Source organism: Thalia democratica, chromosome 6 (genome assembly GCF_965202585.1).
Source record: "Thalia democratica chromosome 6, ktThaDemo2.hap1.1, whole genome shotgun sequence".
NCBI classification, from domain to species: Eukaryota; Metazoa; Chordata; class Thaliacea; order Salpida; family Salpidae; genus Thalia; species Thalia democratica.
This window is the reverse complement of record NC_139170.1, coordinates 33,913,420-33,929,919: the sequence shown is the minus strand read 5'-3', so window position 1 is coordinate 33,929,919 and position 16,500 is coordinate 33,913,420. Positions and strand designations below refer to the sequence as shown.

At 24.2% G+C, this 16,500-nt stretch overlaps 1 protein-coding gene across 1 annotated transcript in view; it reads left to right on the top strand.

Moving 5' to 3' along the window:
- Positions 1-832: 832 nt before the first annotated feature.
- LOC145837785 (FERM, ARHGEF and pleckstrin domain-containing protein 1-like) overlaps positions 833-16,500 on the top strand; it is a 41,008-nt gene continuing 25,340 nt past the window's right edge. The window contains exons 1-6 of the mRNA XM_082945229.1: positions 833-920; positions 3,481-3,590; positions 4,173-4,320; positions 4,839-5,024; positions 11,759-11,897; positions 13,665-13,812. Coding sequence (XP_082801355.1) covers positions 3,525-3,590; positions 4,173-4,320; positions 4,839-5,024; positions 11,759-11,897; positions 13,665-13,812 — 687 coding nt within the window. The 5' untranslated portion in view covers positions 833-920; positions 3,481-3,524. The remainder of the gene's footprint in view (positions 921-3,480; positions 3,591-4,172; positions 4,321-4,838; positions 5,025-11,758; positions 11,898-13,664; positions 13,813-16,500) is intronic.

Genomic DNA, 16,500 nt, shown 5'->3' with positions numbered 1-16,500 from the left:
CATAACTCGTAAAAAAAATAAGATTTTCTAAATAAAACTTAAAACTACATATCATATAAATGTAAATAAGCATTTAACTTTTTTTATTCAATTGTAAGAGTTTTGCTCTATTTCTCACGAAGTTAATAAAATTTAAATAACTTTTAGCTAAGCCAGTAAATTGGTACTGCTTCTAGTAGGCTTGTTTTAAAAGTTACTAGAGTTTATTTAATTAAAAAATATCTTAACAAAAGGTCTACTCTAGACTACAAAATATTCAACCCTAAAAAAAATTAATTTTTTTGTTTAATGAAGTAAAAAAAGACATAAAAATATAAGTGTTTTTTGAATAATAATTTCTAAATTGTAAAATCAAATTCTTAGTGCTTTTGTTTTTTTTCTTTAAATTTCTAATAAGAATGGTTATTAAAGATTATATTTATAGCAAATATCTTGTGTTTAAGATACCTTTGACTAAACTTTTAAGCGATAAATCTTTTCTTATTTATCTGTTTTTCAATAAACTAAAATTAAACTAGGTAAAAGAACTATAAAAGATTACGAAATTCGTAAGAAATTAAAACAAACTGAAAATAAAAATTAAAAAGTGACTAAACTGATAGTTAAAACTAGTTTAACTTTAAGAACTACTCTAAATAAAACTAAAAATAATATTCTAGACGACCAAAAAAACATATGAAGTATATTTATCATACCTAAAGTCAGTTGTTATGAAGCTTTAGTTAAACAATTACATGGCAGCACAACCTAGACTTATGTAGCGATTTAAAATTGCCCAAATTAGTCTCAAACACAATTTGTAAGCTTGGCAAACATAAAGCCAATGCATTCAGTTTGCAAATAGCTAACCAATTGAGCTTAGAATCCAAAGCTTTGTTGCAGTTTAATGATTCAAAAGAAGGTTTTCTGTCGAATATCAGGTTTGTTGTTTTTACTTTGGATTAAATGATTATTTGAAAAAAAGTTTATTTTGAAGCTGTTTTTGAAATACTAAAAAAGTTTTTCAAAAATAATTAGTTATATGAATTGTTTATTATTTTTTTTATGGTTAAAAATAATATTAGTCAAACCCTACCTATGATAATAATAAATGTTTCATTGGCAAAAAATTTAGTTACTTAAAGTAATTTAGTAAAAAAGATATATTTTTAATCCTAAATACTTATCTAACTTGTTATTTAATTATGTTTTAAATTATAATTATTAAATTATTATAATTAATTAATAGTTGATTAAAATTAAAAAAATAAATTACTACACTGAGGACTGTTAGAGTGCAGTACTAAATATGAACCTTATTTTTGACAAAGTTAAATATTTATATAAAAATAAAAGTAAGTAAACCCATACACACAATTAAAGACCTATTCATGATTGTTTCTTAATTTTAAGTTGATTCATTTAATGATTAGATTTACAGTAAAAAATATTATTGCTCAAAATTAATTTTTTCAAAGTAAATGCATGTATAGTAATAAAAGATTGAGTACATACTATTATACTACACTTTTATAAATTTACATATTAATTTTAATTTGATCCATTTTGTAGATTTGATATCACACCCAAAAAGTTAAATTATACAAAAGAATGATAGAAAAATATTTATTAAAAAAAAAAAAAATTATTGAATTTGTTTAACCCTCACCCATATATTTTTTAAACTGCAGTCCAACTGTCTCCAGATAGGAAGTTTAATTAAGGTTCTACTTAAGCTTATAAAATGGTTATACTTGTTTTTGATTTAATTTTACACAAAAAAAGTTATTAAGAAAAAAATCACTGTTTTAAGATAAGTTGACAAGTTATAAATTTATTTATCTCAAATTTTGTTAACAGTTTAAAACAATTTTTTTTTCACATTTAAGAAGTTGATTGATAATTTAACAGGTAATAAGGTTAAATCAATATTGAGATAAAAAGTATCTAGTTAATGTTTTTAAGACAGTAGAGTTTATTTAAAACTCACTGAAAAAAAATTTTGTTAAAAATAAAAGATCAAAGTAAAATAAAAACCTCAGATATAAAATATAAATACTTATTATGACTTATGTACATTTAAAAAATGTTAGCATATAATATATTCACTGTAGACATTATGTTGTTTTATTCAAAATAGATTCAAATAGCTCATGACTTTACCAATAAGCCAAGCAACATAAACTCAAGAAATTAACATATGTTAATTTTTTTTAAAACTAAATATGTAATACAAATATTGAATATACTCATATAGTGTAAAGAAATAACTTGAAACCATCTTTTTCTTCAAAATGTAGTATTTTGACTCTTATTTTAAAGTTTAAAATATACAATGTAAAATTATTAAACATTGAAATAAGTCAGTTTTTTCAAAGTTTCTAAATACAAACTTTTATTGGGGTGACTTCTTTGAGCCAACTTTATTGAAATTTAAAAATAAAATTACTCTCCAGACTATTTTTGCTGAAATACATATCATTTAAGATAATTTTTCTTACATGATTGTAAAAAATCATGGTGTGGCATGTAAAAAATAAATAAAACTTAAGCATTTTATTTGCAGAAAAAGTCATTAACATTTTATTAATTTTTTAATTCGTTATTTACTATAATAAAAAATAATATTACACAATTGTTGATTGATAAAGAGTAAGGTAAAAAAGTTTGAAAAAGATTACTAAAGAGTAAGGTAAAAAAGTTTGAAAAAGATTACTTGAAATTACTATTAATTGTGGAAGAAGTTTTTAAGTTAAGTAGTGTTTTTCATAACTTTTATAAGTAACTTTCATGAGGTCCTTATTGAAACCCCCAACTTTAACCCTTTAATACACTAGTAGCTGGTAAAAGAGTCTGCAACTTAATTAGATTGTAAATTTTTTGTATTATTCCTCTATGGCCTCAAAAGTTGTAACTTTTGTAATTTGTTATCACTGTTATTAAAAATAATTTGGCTTATTTTTAGAATTTTAAGTTAAAAATTTAATCTAATAAGTAGTGCTTTATAATATAGTTATTTAAATTGCTTTACATTCAACAAACATTATCAACAAACAATTAGAAAGTACTTATCATAATCAATTAAAATTCACCCAACTTTGTGTTGATTTTAGTTTCATATTGTTTGATTTATTACCTCTTTAAACATAGTATAAATATTAAGCATTTAAATTTTTATGGGTCAAAAATATTTTTTTTGAAGACTAACAAAAATAAAATTTGTTTGATAAATAACATAAATTACAAAATATATTGTTGTTAACCAGAAAAAGTTCCATAGAAATATAGTTATAAAAATAGGTAACAATAATTCTTGTTTTTTACAAAAAAACATTGATTGTTTATTTTTCAGTTGAAGAAAACTAAAGCTAACATAAATATTTAACAAGTATAAACTTTGAAAAACTAATATTTGTCTAATAAAATTTTAATAACATAAGTTTTTAGCTGATATGCTGAAACTTTTATTTTTACTTCTACTTATTGCATACCTTTTGGTAGGTTGATAGCTTTTGATTGTAGAACAATTTAAACATTCAAACAAGATGCCAGCATTGTCCCAAGTAAAAATAAAGTTTCTTGATGGAAAAACAAAAGATTACAATGTACATGTGAGTAAATATTTTCTTTGTACAATTTTTAATGATTGTCAATAGTTTTGCTACATATAAATTTTAAAAGGTCTGTTTAGTATTTATCAAAAAGTTGAATAAATAAATAGAAAAAAAAAATCTGGTTGCTTACAATTCATATATTTTTTTCTTTGTCAATTACCTTAAATTTAATTCATTTGCTTTTAATTATAAGCAATCAAAATGGATTGCTTTCTATGTTTAAAACACAAAAAAGGTCATAATAACTCTATCTATTTTATTGTTTATCTAATGTTTTGAAATATTTTTCTTACTAGGTTATATTTCAAGTTTAACCATGTGTTAATCAACTAAGCTGCTATAAACGAATATTTTGAAAAAATCATTTCTGTTCATGTCGCTAAATTAATAAATAAAAAACTTTGTTAGCTAAAGTTTTTGTATGCTAATAACTGAAATATTTCAAGTACTTTTCTGCACAATTTTCTTTTCAGTCATACAATTTATCTATTAAAACAAATGAGTATTTTAACAATGCAAGTTTATTTCTTAACTGTACTTTTTAAAAAGATCACGTTTTTTAAACATTTTATTGTGCAGTGGAAGTCATTGGCCAGCATGTTAATTCAAAATGTCAACAAAGACTTGGACCTGCAACAATCAGACTTCTTTGGACTTCAGTTCAGTGACAGAGAAGACAACTCAGTCTTTCTTGATCCCACTAAAAGAATTGATGAACAAATAAAATGTTGGTTTATTAAATACTTTTATAATCATGATATAAATTTTCAATGTTATTGACAATAACAAAAAAAAGTTTTTAAGATTGTACTTTTAAACTAAAAAACAAAAAGTTTAGGTTGTTTTCATTGTTGTTAACTAAATTAAAACAAGCTTTTATAAAAATTTATCATAATATAAGAATAAGATTAGTTCGAAGCCAAGTTATAAGAACTATTTTAAGTGTTTTAAAATGAAATCAAGCATTTTATAATACAGTAATAAATCAAAAACTTTATGTTCCACAAGTTTAAATGAACTCAAGTTTTTACAACTATTTTCAATAATCAAGTAATTAATTTTTACAGCAAAGTAGTAGCAAACTATATAAATATTTATATTGCACTATTCATAGTAAATTTATTGGATTAGTGTAAGTATACTTGTTTAAAAGGTATAAAATTATCTGAACAAGCTGCTTTTATTCAAAACTAACTTAACTTTGTCAAAACTTTTTTAACACTAAAATACACTATTCCTTTACAGCAAGCAAGTCAGTAGCAAGGGAGCTGTGTCACGTGGTGAGGTTCTACCCGCACAATGTTGACGATTTGGAGGAATACACAACGTACTTGTTAGCGTTGCAGATGAGATTGGACGTGCACAATGGTCAGTACCACAAGTGCATGGAAAAGAATGTGCTGGTGTACATGCTCGCCACCATACTGCAGTGTTAGTTGCTTATTTTATTTGTATAAATACTCCTCAATAAAATAATAGTTGTTTATTATTATTATTATTTTAGAATTTTATACGGTCTTGTTTGGTTTTAAAACTTCTTGATATTTATACTTCTAAAATAACTATGATTATTTCATCTATTAGTATGTTGTTCACTTTTTTTTTAAATTTTCATATATTTGCTGACTTTTTAATCGATAATTGAACTATTTCTTGTTTACCCTGAAACAACAAATCACTGATCCACATGTTAGCTACTTGTTGGTTGAATATTTGTAACAAGCTAAAATATCAAAAGTACAAATCAAGCTTGTTTTAAAGATTGTATTAAAAGTATCAATATAAAATAATCAAGTTAAATTTTTTTAAAATAAATTTATTAAATTTTTAATGCTTTTTCACAAACATAAACAAACTAGACCTTAAGTAAAAAAATTGAGACACGAACAAAAACTACCGCTTTTTTTGATTTGTTGTAAAAAGATGTTTCATCTCTGTTTTGAAATAGCTGCAATGCAAATTATTTTCAAGCATAATTGCATATGTAAAGCTAATTGGTAGATATATATAGAAACATTTTATTCGGTAAAAAGATAAAATAAATGTAGTAGTACTAATTACTTTTGTAGATGATTAAACCTATTTTAATACTTTAGATTGTAAATGTTTTGCTGACTCAAAAAATTGTCATTATTTTCTACTAAGAATAATTGTGTTCTGTATAATAAACTTTTAATAAATATTTCTCTTATTTCTTAGTTTTTTTCGTAACTCTTTTGTATTTTTCATTAGTCCTTTGCTACCTGCAGCAGTTTTTTATCAAAGTTGTATAATATTTCTTTACATGATTAAATTTTTGATTTTTATTATTTAAGGTTTATATGCATACAAATGAGAGTTATTGTTTGCTTACAACAATTTACTCAAGTAAAAATAAAGTATAAGTTAGTTCTTAAAATTTTTCCAACATGAAAAAAAAGAGTTATTTTCTGTTTTAATGCAACTACATGGTACACTACTTTTAAAAATATTTATTAATAACTGTAGTTCCAAAAAACAGTTGTACATTATGAAAAAAACATAAAAATTGCAGCAATCAAATCGTATATTGTAAAAACATGAATGAAGACAAAATCTAACTTAGCCTGCTTACATAGTTTGCATATTCTATCTTAATGCACATATGATTGAACATTTTAAATTCATAACGCCTAGAATATAAAAACTAAATTCAATTAATACTTAACACCTAATTAGACGTGAATAATTTATAAGGGAAGCAATTTTGATGCAAAGTGATTTGCAGTTAAAATTAATTAAGTCGGAACAAATATATGAAACACACCCTCTCAATTTGTGGTAAGTTATTACCAAAATATTTCAACTATTTTTCAGTGGGCTACGGTTTTATGTAATATAATTTGCCGCTATTTAATAAGCATATAAATATTGCTGTGATTTCGTAATGATTTCTGATTCATTGTTAAGATAGTTGTATATTGTTTTTTGAGTTTAATTGTTGATATTTTTTTTTCATTTCACATATATAATAAAAGTATATTAAAAGTAATTTTAAGTATAAAGTTATCTATAGTTTGCCTAAAAAGGTGCTCACTATGAGAAACATTGACATATACTATTGTAAAAGTTAAAAGCAAATAAAAAACAAAGATTTTTGTTCAAGTATAAAAAAGAATGTATGTTTTAGAAAGTACTTATTTTTTAACAGACAAAGTTTATTTAGTTCAAATTTTTAAATCTTTAAAACTAAAATACAAAAATAAGTTTTACTTATTTTTCAAATGTTTACTATTTTCGATTTTTTTTAATATAACTGATTAAGATGCATTGATTACGTGTGTAACAACCAAATTTATTTTAAAGTTACAAAAAAGTTGATTAGTAGTCAATTAACATACTTTGTTATGCAAGCTTAAGCTTTTTGCATTAAAGTTTCAATAAAAATATTTAATTGAATTAAGCTGCTTGTTTCTTTGACTACAACCAGTATTAAAACTTGGAATTAAAAAAATATTTTAATGTGGAACGCAATGTTAATACCAGCGTTATCTAACAAAGCCGCTTAATCCATTTAATACAAAGACATAAAGTTAAACAATGAAGTATTAATCAGTCGTACTAAACTCAAACAAAACAGTGAATGCAAATTTTGAAGACTGCAACCGGTTTTAATTTGATTAATTAAGAAGGAAATATATTAAAGTAGATGAAAAGTGAGGTCAAGAACTTTCACATAAGAAACAATTGGTGTTGCTTTGTAGTTTGTTCTTGGTTTTACCTTTATGTATTGGAAGTAGTTCAAATAAACTGCGTACACACATGAGTCAATATAAAATTCAAAGTAATATTATAATATATAGTTTTTTATTTTTAAAATAATTTTAAATTGTAAAAAGGGTAAGTGAAACAAGAAATAACTTAAGACAGACATTAAAATAAAACATAACAGCTATACAAGTATTTTTACACAAGTGTAAAAAATATAAATGAGGTAATGTATAAATATCAATTATATATCCGTTTCATAAATTGCACATCAAACGAAATTCAATTGATTTAAAGGAATGCTTAAGAAGTTTCATATTTGAAAATTTGCTTTATATCAACAACAAACATTATTTGACAGTTAAATTTACAATTATACCTGAGCTTTAATTGACACAATCATGTGTAATTATAACTTTATAACAGTTTCATAACATTTTGATGAGTTTGAAGTAAGTTGAAATAATTTATTAAGTAATCGAATATTTTCTCTTTATATGTCAATCATCTAAAAGCAATAAAATTCTGTTTTGAAATTAGCCTATTAAAGAACAAAAAAAATACAGAAAGAAATTGAAAACAAATTTTTTGTTTACGTGTTTAATAATTTTGTTTTAATATCAAAAAAGTATAATTACAATTAATTAATTGATTTAGAAATTAATTGATTTTGATATAATTAACTACATCCAAAGAAAATTCATTTATAGCTAATCAATATATGCATACAAAAATAAAGTTTTTGGTTCTTTTTGACTTGGTCATTAAGTCATTCATTATTATAATAGTATATAATACTAAAGAATAATATGCATTACGTGAGCTTTTACTATGAAATAAGTAAAACAAACTTTGGTAATCTTACATAATCATATTGAAACTTTACATACACAGCAAGTTGTATAGTGCCGTCAATTTTGATAAACATTTTGAAATGTTGCCCGCAGGCCACTTTTGTAAGTTGCACTTGACAATTCCAACTTTCTAACATGTCACAATAATAACGTTAAGTAGATCTTGCATGTATTTAGCATCGTTTTAACGTTTCACCTGTTTAAATTGCTGTATATATGTGACTGAAGATCTACGTTAATTTTTTATGAACCTTCGTGTATGTGCAGGTATTATCCTTGTCAATGTCATGATAAACTTTAAGCAGATATTGTAAGTTAAAAATACATCGTATTAATATTGTTAATGAACTAGAAGTTTAAGATTCTTAATAAAAAATGCTGTTAAATTTATTACGTTTTTTTTTTCATAACTTTTTATTATAAATCAAATCTTGTAAACACATATTCTGTTATTTCATGTAGTGTTTTTATCTATGTTCTTCTTATATAACAAGCATTTTTATGTATTTCATGTGTTACTTATGTCATAAAAGTATATCATGTTGTATAAGTACAGCTTACAAACAATTTTCTTGTGTATTCCATTTTCCTTTATGATTTTAAGGCTTGAACAAGTATACCCTGAGTTATATACTGATAATAATATTTTCAGCTTATAATTAAAAAATACTACGAGCTTATACACTTACATTTTTTGTTATAATAGATTACCTTAAATTTACTATCTAGCTAAGATTGAAAAGTAACTAGCTTATTTTGAGTATTTTTTATTAAATTATTTTTTGTATAAATTAAATAAAGGTTTTTATGTTAATATTCTTGCGGTTTTAATGTCAGCTAAGCTTTTTTACAATTATTGAAAGTTTTAAATATTTTTTTTTGTTATTACTTTTATCTTCAAATTTACCAACTAATTTCATGGTATTAATATGTTATTGTAAGTTTTTATGAATATTGTTTACAAAACAGTAACTAAAATGTGAGAAAACTTAATATCTTTTGAAATTTTTATTAAATAAATCAAATTTTGAATATTGTTTAAAACAGCTTAACTAATTTGTGGTTATAAAAACGTTATAAACCCTTTTAAACTTATCACTAACCAAATTAACTTCGAGAAAAACTTATTTCTTGGAAGTATGACTATTTTAAAATACCTTTTGTTCTGTTCTTATTAGCTAAAACCCAGTAAATTAGTTTAATGTTTTATTTAATTTTTTTATTTTTAAGTACTTGATAATTTTTTTTTTAAATTTTCACTATATATATCAGTTTTTTACAAAACCTAAGTATACTCTATGAACAATTTTATGTGAAAGAATCTTAAAGCAGAGTATATATACACTTTTAGATAATTTTGCAGACAAGTTTGTCACATAAACAACTGCTGAATAACTAAAGATCTTACAAATATTCAGATATGTGTTCTATATTTACATTTTGTTTATCTACAACTGTCTAACTTCTGTGCTGCAAAATTATATTTCTGTAGGGAATTAATTACTATATTTGTACTGATGTACATTGACAAATTAAACTGTCATTGATATGAAAATACTCCGTGTCTGCATCTTGTAACTTTTTCTTGTTCATTTAATGTTTCATTTTCGTTATGTCAGGTTATTTTTGCAACAAATAAAAATGCTTGTGTATTTTTTCGATGCAAACGAAGTATTCTCGTCTTGCGTTCGTCATTATCAAATTATATTCTGTTGCGGACAAAGTTATTATCCAATCCATATTTCTGCGAAATATCAAAAAGAGAAAAGTTTGGTCGTACCTATTTTATACTTATACTTTTTATTTGTCAATATACACATTTTATATGAGCTGTGATATAACCGACGTATGACATTATAAAATTATACTTTCGCAGCGTGAATTTAAATCTACGTCGAAAACTTTTGTCGCTTTTCTTATACTATATTATCGTTGGACGCTTCAAGAGTTTTAAACCCGAGTAAACCCGAATAAAGTTATTATGACGTCATAAGCCATTGTTGCAAATTTGGCACGTCGCGGCTGGGAATTGATTTGGAAACTTGGCTTTTTGGTTTATGGAAAAATACTTGCAGCTTATGAGGTGTTATTTAAAACTGTTAATGTAAAATTTAAACAAAGTATTTCCGAAGCTTTCAATAAAAAAGTGGTAATGAATTTTTGTTTTTGAAAGCTTGATTAGTTTAGTATCTATTTGGATTGAATATACCAATTTAAAATCTAACTCAACTCTATTTTTAGATACTTTGAAGCTGTTTCTTAAGACTTATAAAGTTAGATTTGAAAATAACACTATCTAAGACTAATAGTCTATAAAATTGATGCACATTAAAAATATATTAGTTGTAGTTCAAAAGTTTTTTAGGTTATCAAACTGTTTAAATTAATTGAAATTTATAAAAATGCTCTATTTTTAAAATTTTATCAAGAAGAGCTATCAAGTAAAATTGGCAGAAAAATGCAATTCACATGTGACTTCAGTTTGCAACGAATTTGAACTTAACATGCCTTCGAATTGCTTTGTTCTGCAAATTAAGTCTCCTCGTTTGCCTTAATAAACCACGCCAAGTTTCAATAAAGCTTTTTGATTTATGATTGTTAACCTGTAAAAAACTTGTCCTGATTTTGAATCTAGTTCTTTTTTAAATGTGTAATAGAATATACTTAAACCACATAATACTAAAACATTTACATGTATTCTTTTTGTAAGTATCAATTCCGTAGTATTTTAAACAATAGAAATATGAAAGCCTATCTATAAAGATAAGTACTCTTTTTTTTTAATTTAAAACAAGCTATAAACAAGTTTTATGAATCAAAGAACTTTTAGAAATTAGTAGATTTTCAGAATAAAAAGATGACTACTTAATTAGTTTAATTGATTAGGTAAGTTTATTATATGTTGTTCATTTAGAAACTTTTTTTTGTTAACTATAAATCTTAACATTAGCTTATAAAATTCTGAATTGAAGTAAGCAGTAAAATGCTAACCTGTTTTTGCATCTGAAATCTAAAGTTTAAGTGATTTCTAATGAGTTCTTCAACATATGTAGAGGTTTCAGTAGATCTACAAATGCCTTAAAAAAATGCTAAAGTGAAGATAACATTTAAATTCTTACAAAAAGCGACATTTATATGTAAGCAACATTCTTAGTAGACCATTATATTTGTATGTCATATGCTCATCTAAATTGAAGCAAAAGGTGTTGTTATGTTCTACCAAGATATTTCTAACTTTTCAAGTACTAAAAGTGCTGTTTAAATATGGACTTTGATATTATAAACTCTTTTTTTTAACCAGTCGTGCTTATTTAGTCTTACTTTTTTGTTTGGTTAGAAAGTTTACTACATTGTATTTTTTGTTTATATGTATGTATATATATAAAATATAAATTAAATTATTTTTACATATGACTACAATGTAAAATAAAAACGTAATCTTTATAATTACACTAACTGCTGTTATCTCTTATCCAGCTTTATTTTGACACGGTGAATTACCTAAGTGTTCTAAAATTGACAAGTACTTGATTCAGTTTAATACCTTACCTGAGTATGAAATACTAAAATAAAAAATTTTCACAGCTGTGTACGGGGACCACGAGTTACCAGAAGGCGCGAACGCAAACTACATATCGAACTTACAAATACTACCCACCAGCTTGAATGGGCAGGAAAAAAACGAAATACTTCAGCTCGTCAGACAGAAACACGTTGAACTCAGGTTTGATTGATCATTAAAAAGTTAAATTATAGATTTATTTAATCTAGCAGTATATTTATGTTTTGTTTTTTAACTATCAAAATATGCATTTGACCATAAAAGGAGTCTAAGTAGAATAGAAAGCGAACTTTAACCTGAAATTAATTTAACATGCAGTACAGTTTAAACTTCATGGTGATTTAATAATTATTTCTTATGACGCACTTCATCTAAAGTTTATTGGATTGGAAATAATTTATTTTTTATGGTGGTAAAAAAAAAACTGTCAAATAAAGATTTCCGAGCTAAGAAGTAAACACAAGTTTGTCAGAGTATGTCAAAATCATATACACAAAGTACTTGTCGTATAGTGTCTATTAATTAGGTTTTAAAAATGGTCTAATAATGTACTCAGTGCTTAAGAAATAAAGCAGGTACTATTACAATTATATATAATATACTTTGATTTCTGTAACAAAAAAAACAAAATTATATATTTCTGCTACTTCATATATGCTTATAAATTTATTATGTTTAACAAATACAGTTTTTACATAATTTAAATATTACTTAATTGTTGAATTGGATAGTAAAAAAAACAACTGTTTTTAATGAAAGTTTTCGAATCAATATAAGTAAATACAGTTTATAGTTCAGATAAAAAAGTAAAAATAACACATTTTGTTAATTTCAAAAACATCAAAAGAGTTTAGATAGCAATAGGCATATGAGCAATCAATAATAAAAATACGCTTATATAAGTTCCGCTTATAAATGAGTTTGTTTTGAAAGTTTTGATTTATTTTCTTATTTGAGTAATTACCTCTATATCTGATGTATCCTGTTATAGACATTTTAGTTTTATTTCGTAAAGTTATACCCGAGCAAACTATATTCATATTTAAATTTATAAAATAAGTATATCACAAAAACGTTTTTTTAATAGTTGCTGTTTAAAATTTTCTGAATTGAAAATTAAAAATAAGTTTAAACCCATATAAGTTCTAAAATAGTTATTTATTTTATTTTTTGATTTCCGCGGAAAACAACAAAAATATATAAAAAATAATTGATATATATTTTTTGTTCAAAAGTATAAACTAGAGTTTTTTTATGCAATGTTTATAGCTTTAGCAGTCTTTTCATTATCGAATTAGTAGAATATATGTTTTTTTTTTAAATTTACCCATGTATTTGTTGATAAGTTAGATGAAATTAAACTTGATACAGTTTTAAATCTAATCGCTAAATGAATATAAATTAAAATAAGTCAAGTTGCAAGTAGAAATATAGCAATTAAGTTACTGTTTTAATCAAAAGTCTATGAATACATTTATTAAACAAGTATTTAAAATAATTAATCCTTTTTCATCTTCAATAATTAAAAAATAAACTTATTTAAAAAAATCAATGAATATTTTATTTTAACTAAATTAGACAAAAAAAACCTTCAAAATATTCACATTTTCTCAATAAGCAACTAACTTCAAAATTTTAGTATTTGTAGATCTTAATAAACCTAAACAAAAAAAAATGTTGAAAGAAATACTTTTTGATAAGGCTATAATTATACATATGAAAAATAAATGATAAAATTATTGAAAAAGTTATTTTTTTCTGATAACTTTGTAACCATTTTTTATTTGGTATAATAACAGATGACAAAAAATAATAACGAAATTATTGTAAATTTTAATTGGGCTTGAACGTATAAATACCTATCAGTAACTGAAAAATGTTGTCACATCAAAATATAATTCGCACAACAACTAATATTTAAACAAACAGGAACATGTCGGGTGGGGAGGCGGACAGGAAGTTGTTGGAAGTGTCCAGCAAGCAGCAAATGTACGGTTTGAAGTTCCTGCCCACGCAAGACTCGAAAGGCAGCAACCTCAAGATAAGTCCCAATCACCAGGGCGTCGTAGTGTACAATGTTAGTTTTGCTTGTATATGTGTGGTATCAACCGTTTGCAATTTCAGTTTGATTTTTTGTTAGTTATGATACTATTATGTTTTTACAACAATAGTTAACACTTTAATTTTGATTAAATAGGTTTGTAGGCTTTTATAAAAAAATGTACTAATAGAATTCAAGCTTGTTTTCTTAGAATGATCTTGTTGTTCTTTTATTTAGCACTTAACGATTAATTTATATTTTACAATTAAACTAATATTTACTTAACACTAGTATCTGGTGTTATGCTATTGCGTACTTTTTGCTTTAAAGGTTGCAATCAAAGTTCTCGACTTAAAAAGGAGAATGATTCAATGATAAATTTTTAAAATTTTATTACAATACAATGTTTCACTCGTTTAAAAAAACGAGATCTTCAGTTGTTTAAAATTCTATTTGAATAAGATTTTAAACAACTGAAGATCTCGTTTTTTTAAACGAGTGAAACATTGTATTGTAATAAAATTTTAAAAATTTATCATTGAGGTGTTATGCTATAACTTATTAAGCTTTACTGCTTGAATTGAATTTAAAAGAAGATTACTAGTGATTTATTATATCAGTTTTCCTTCATTAGTTTGAGCTCACACAAGAGTGAGTTATTTATTGAGCATATATAAACTATTAAAACACTTATGATCATCAAAAAAAAAGTAAACTTTTGTTCATTCAAATGTCTGTTGTTTCTCAATAGTTATCTGTAGGGATTAAGCTCAAATAAATACAAAATACCACATTTTTGTACACTTATCAAATTTAATCTCCTTCATGCACAGTTTAAAACTTGATCGATTTTTGTTACTACATAAAGTTTTGTTGTACAATTTAAAGATTAGTTCCAGTATACTAGTAGTGTTTTATTAATAAATTAATGTTATAAATTGCTTCAAGCATTTTTAAATGTTTGTTGTTTTTGTAGCTTTAATGGTTTCTTATTTTATGATTAAAATATTAATGTAAAAAGTATTTATTTTAAAATCATTCCCATAACTTCAATTAAATCTTATTAGATTAATATACTTAAATAACTTTAAAATTTATTTTACGATCTCATGGGAAAAGATGTCAAAATTCCAAATTTTAACGATAAAACAACCATGAAACCGCATTTATTCTGAGGAATTTGTTTACTTCACTAACAAATATTTACTAACCTATGGGTTTGAGGATATGCATTTAAAACAAACTGATATAATATTTTAAGTTAATTATACTTACAATTTTAAATTTGTAACTCATAAAAAGTTTGTGTTATGCTTAAAGTTTGACATTATATTTAAGCAGTAAAAAACGAGTAAAGCAATTTAAAAATAAGTTTTTGAGCTAAAGTTCAACAAAATAAAAGAATAATTAATTTAAATTTGCACTATCAGTTGTACAAAAACGTTATAAAAAGTAACCGAGGTGTAAAACCGCTCCTCGAACAAAAAAGCTTTTGTTGGTTGTTTATTTTTGCCTTTCTAAATTTACAAGATTTTTAAGATAAACAAGTTTTTGTTGTTTTAAACAACAGTTGAGGCGTCATTGTTTATTCGTGGATAAGTTTTGATAAATATAGAAATAAAACATAAAAATATACTTAAAAGTTGTTTAAAGAGAAGTATCTAGGAACATGTTATAGTTTCATCAAAAAACCAAACAAAACAAAAAACAAGAACTTACAACACAAATAAATAGCTTTTATGGCTTGTAAATTATAACAAAATAATTTGATATATTTGTAGTTTAAAAATTTATGCGAAATAAAAAAGAATTGTTTGGTTTATGTAAGTTAAAAATTAAATTTAAGCTAGATTAAAATACTAAATTTATGTATAAAACTTTTATATTTCATACCACCTACTAAGCAAGTCAGTGTTGTGTTTGCACATCAAACAATGCTGAATAAATGTTTTATAATTTCAGCATGTTTGCGAATTGAGATTTCTTTTAAAATTTTGTTTGCACAACATATCATTTGTATGGTGGGAGCAAACAAGTGTAAACTGCAAGTTTTCAATTGAACTTTATATTTAGTCGGTACAAAAGCGTTGCACAGTGTTTAGTTTTTGTGTGCTTTTGTACGTTTTATAATCCTTTTAGAGCAAAATATAAAACAACAGGTATTGAGCTTCTTGTAGAGTAAAAATTAAATCCTTTTTATGTTTTTTTTGCTAAGCTTGAAATATTGTAATTTGTAATTTTGTAAAGTTTTGAAACATTAAAAGACTTTTCAGAATCACTGGTTAAAAAATAAATATTATAAAAAAGATAAAATAAACTTAAATTGATTAAAGTTTAGTTTTCTTAATTTGCTAGCAGCTTTCAAATATGTTGTAATAAAATATTTTTATGCGTTATGATCTGCACTACGTGTATAGTGAAAAACTAACTTAAATTCAAAAGAGTACTTCTATACGGAGAAGCTTATCAAGCATTAGTACAAAGCCTTCAAAATCAACAACGCCAAGTTTTCAATAAACATCAAACATTACACAGCCTTTTTTTAAAGATGTTTTCACACCCAAATCTCACGATCGTAATAAAAGATAACTTTCAAGTTTCAAGCCCAAAACTGCTTCGGCAAAAAAAAAAACTTTGAAAGGTTTATAGATTATAAATATAAAGGTTAAATGAAAAGAGGCCAGATTAAACAGATTCAGTTACGTTTTGAACCCGATACTTTAA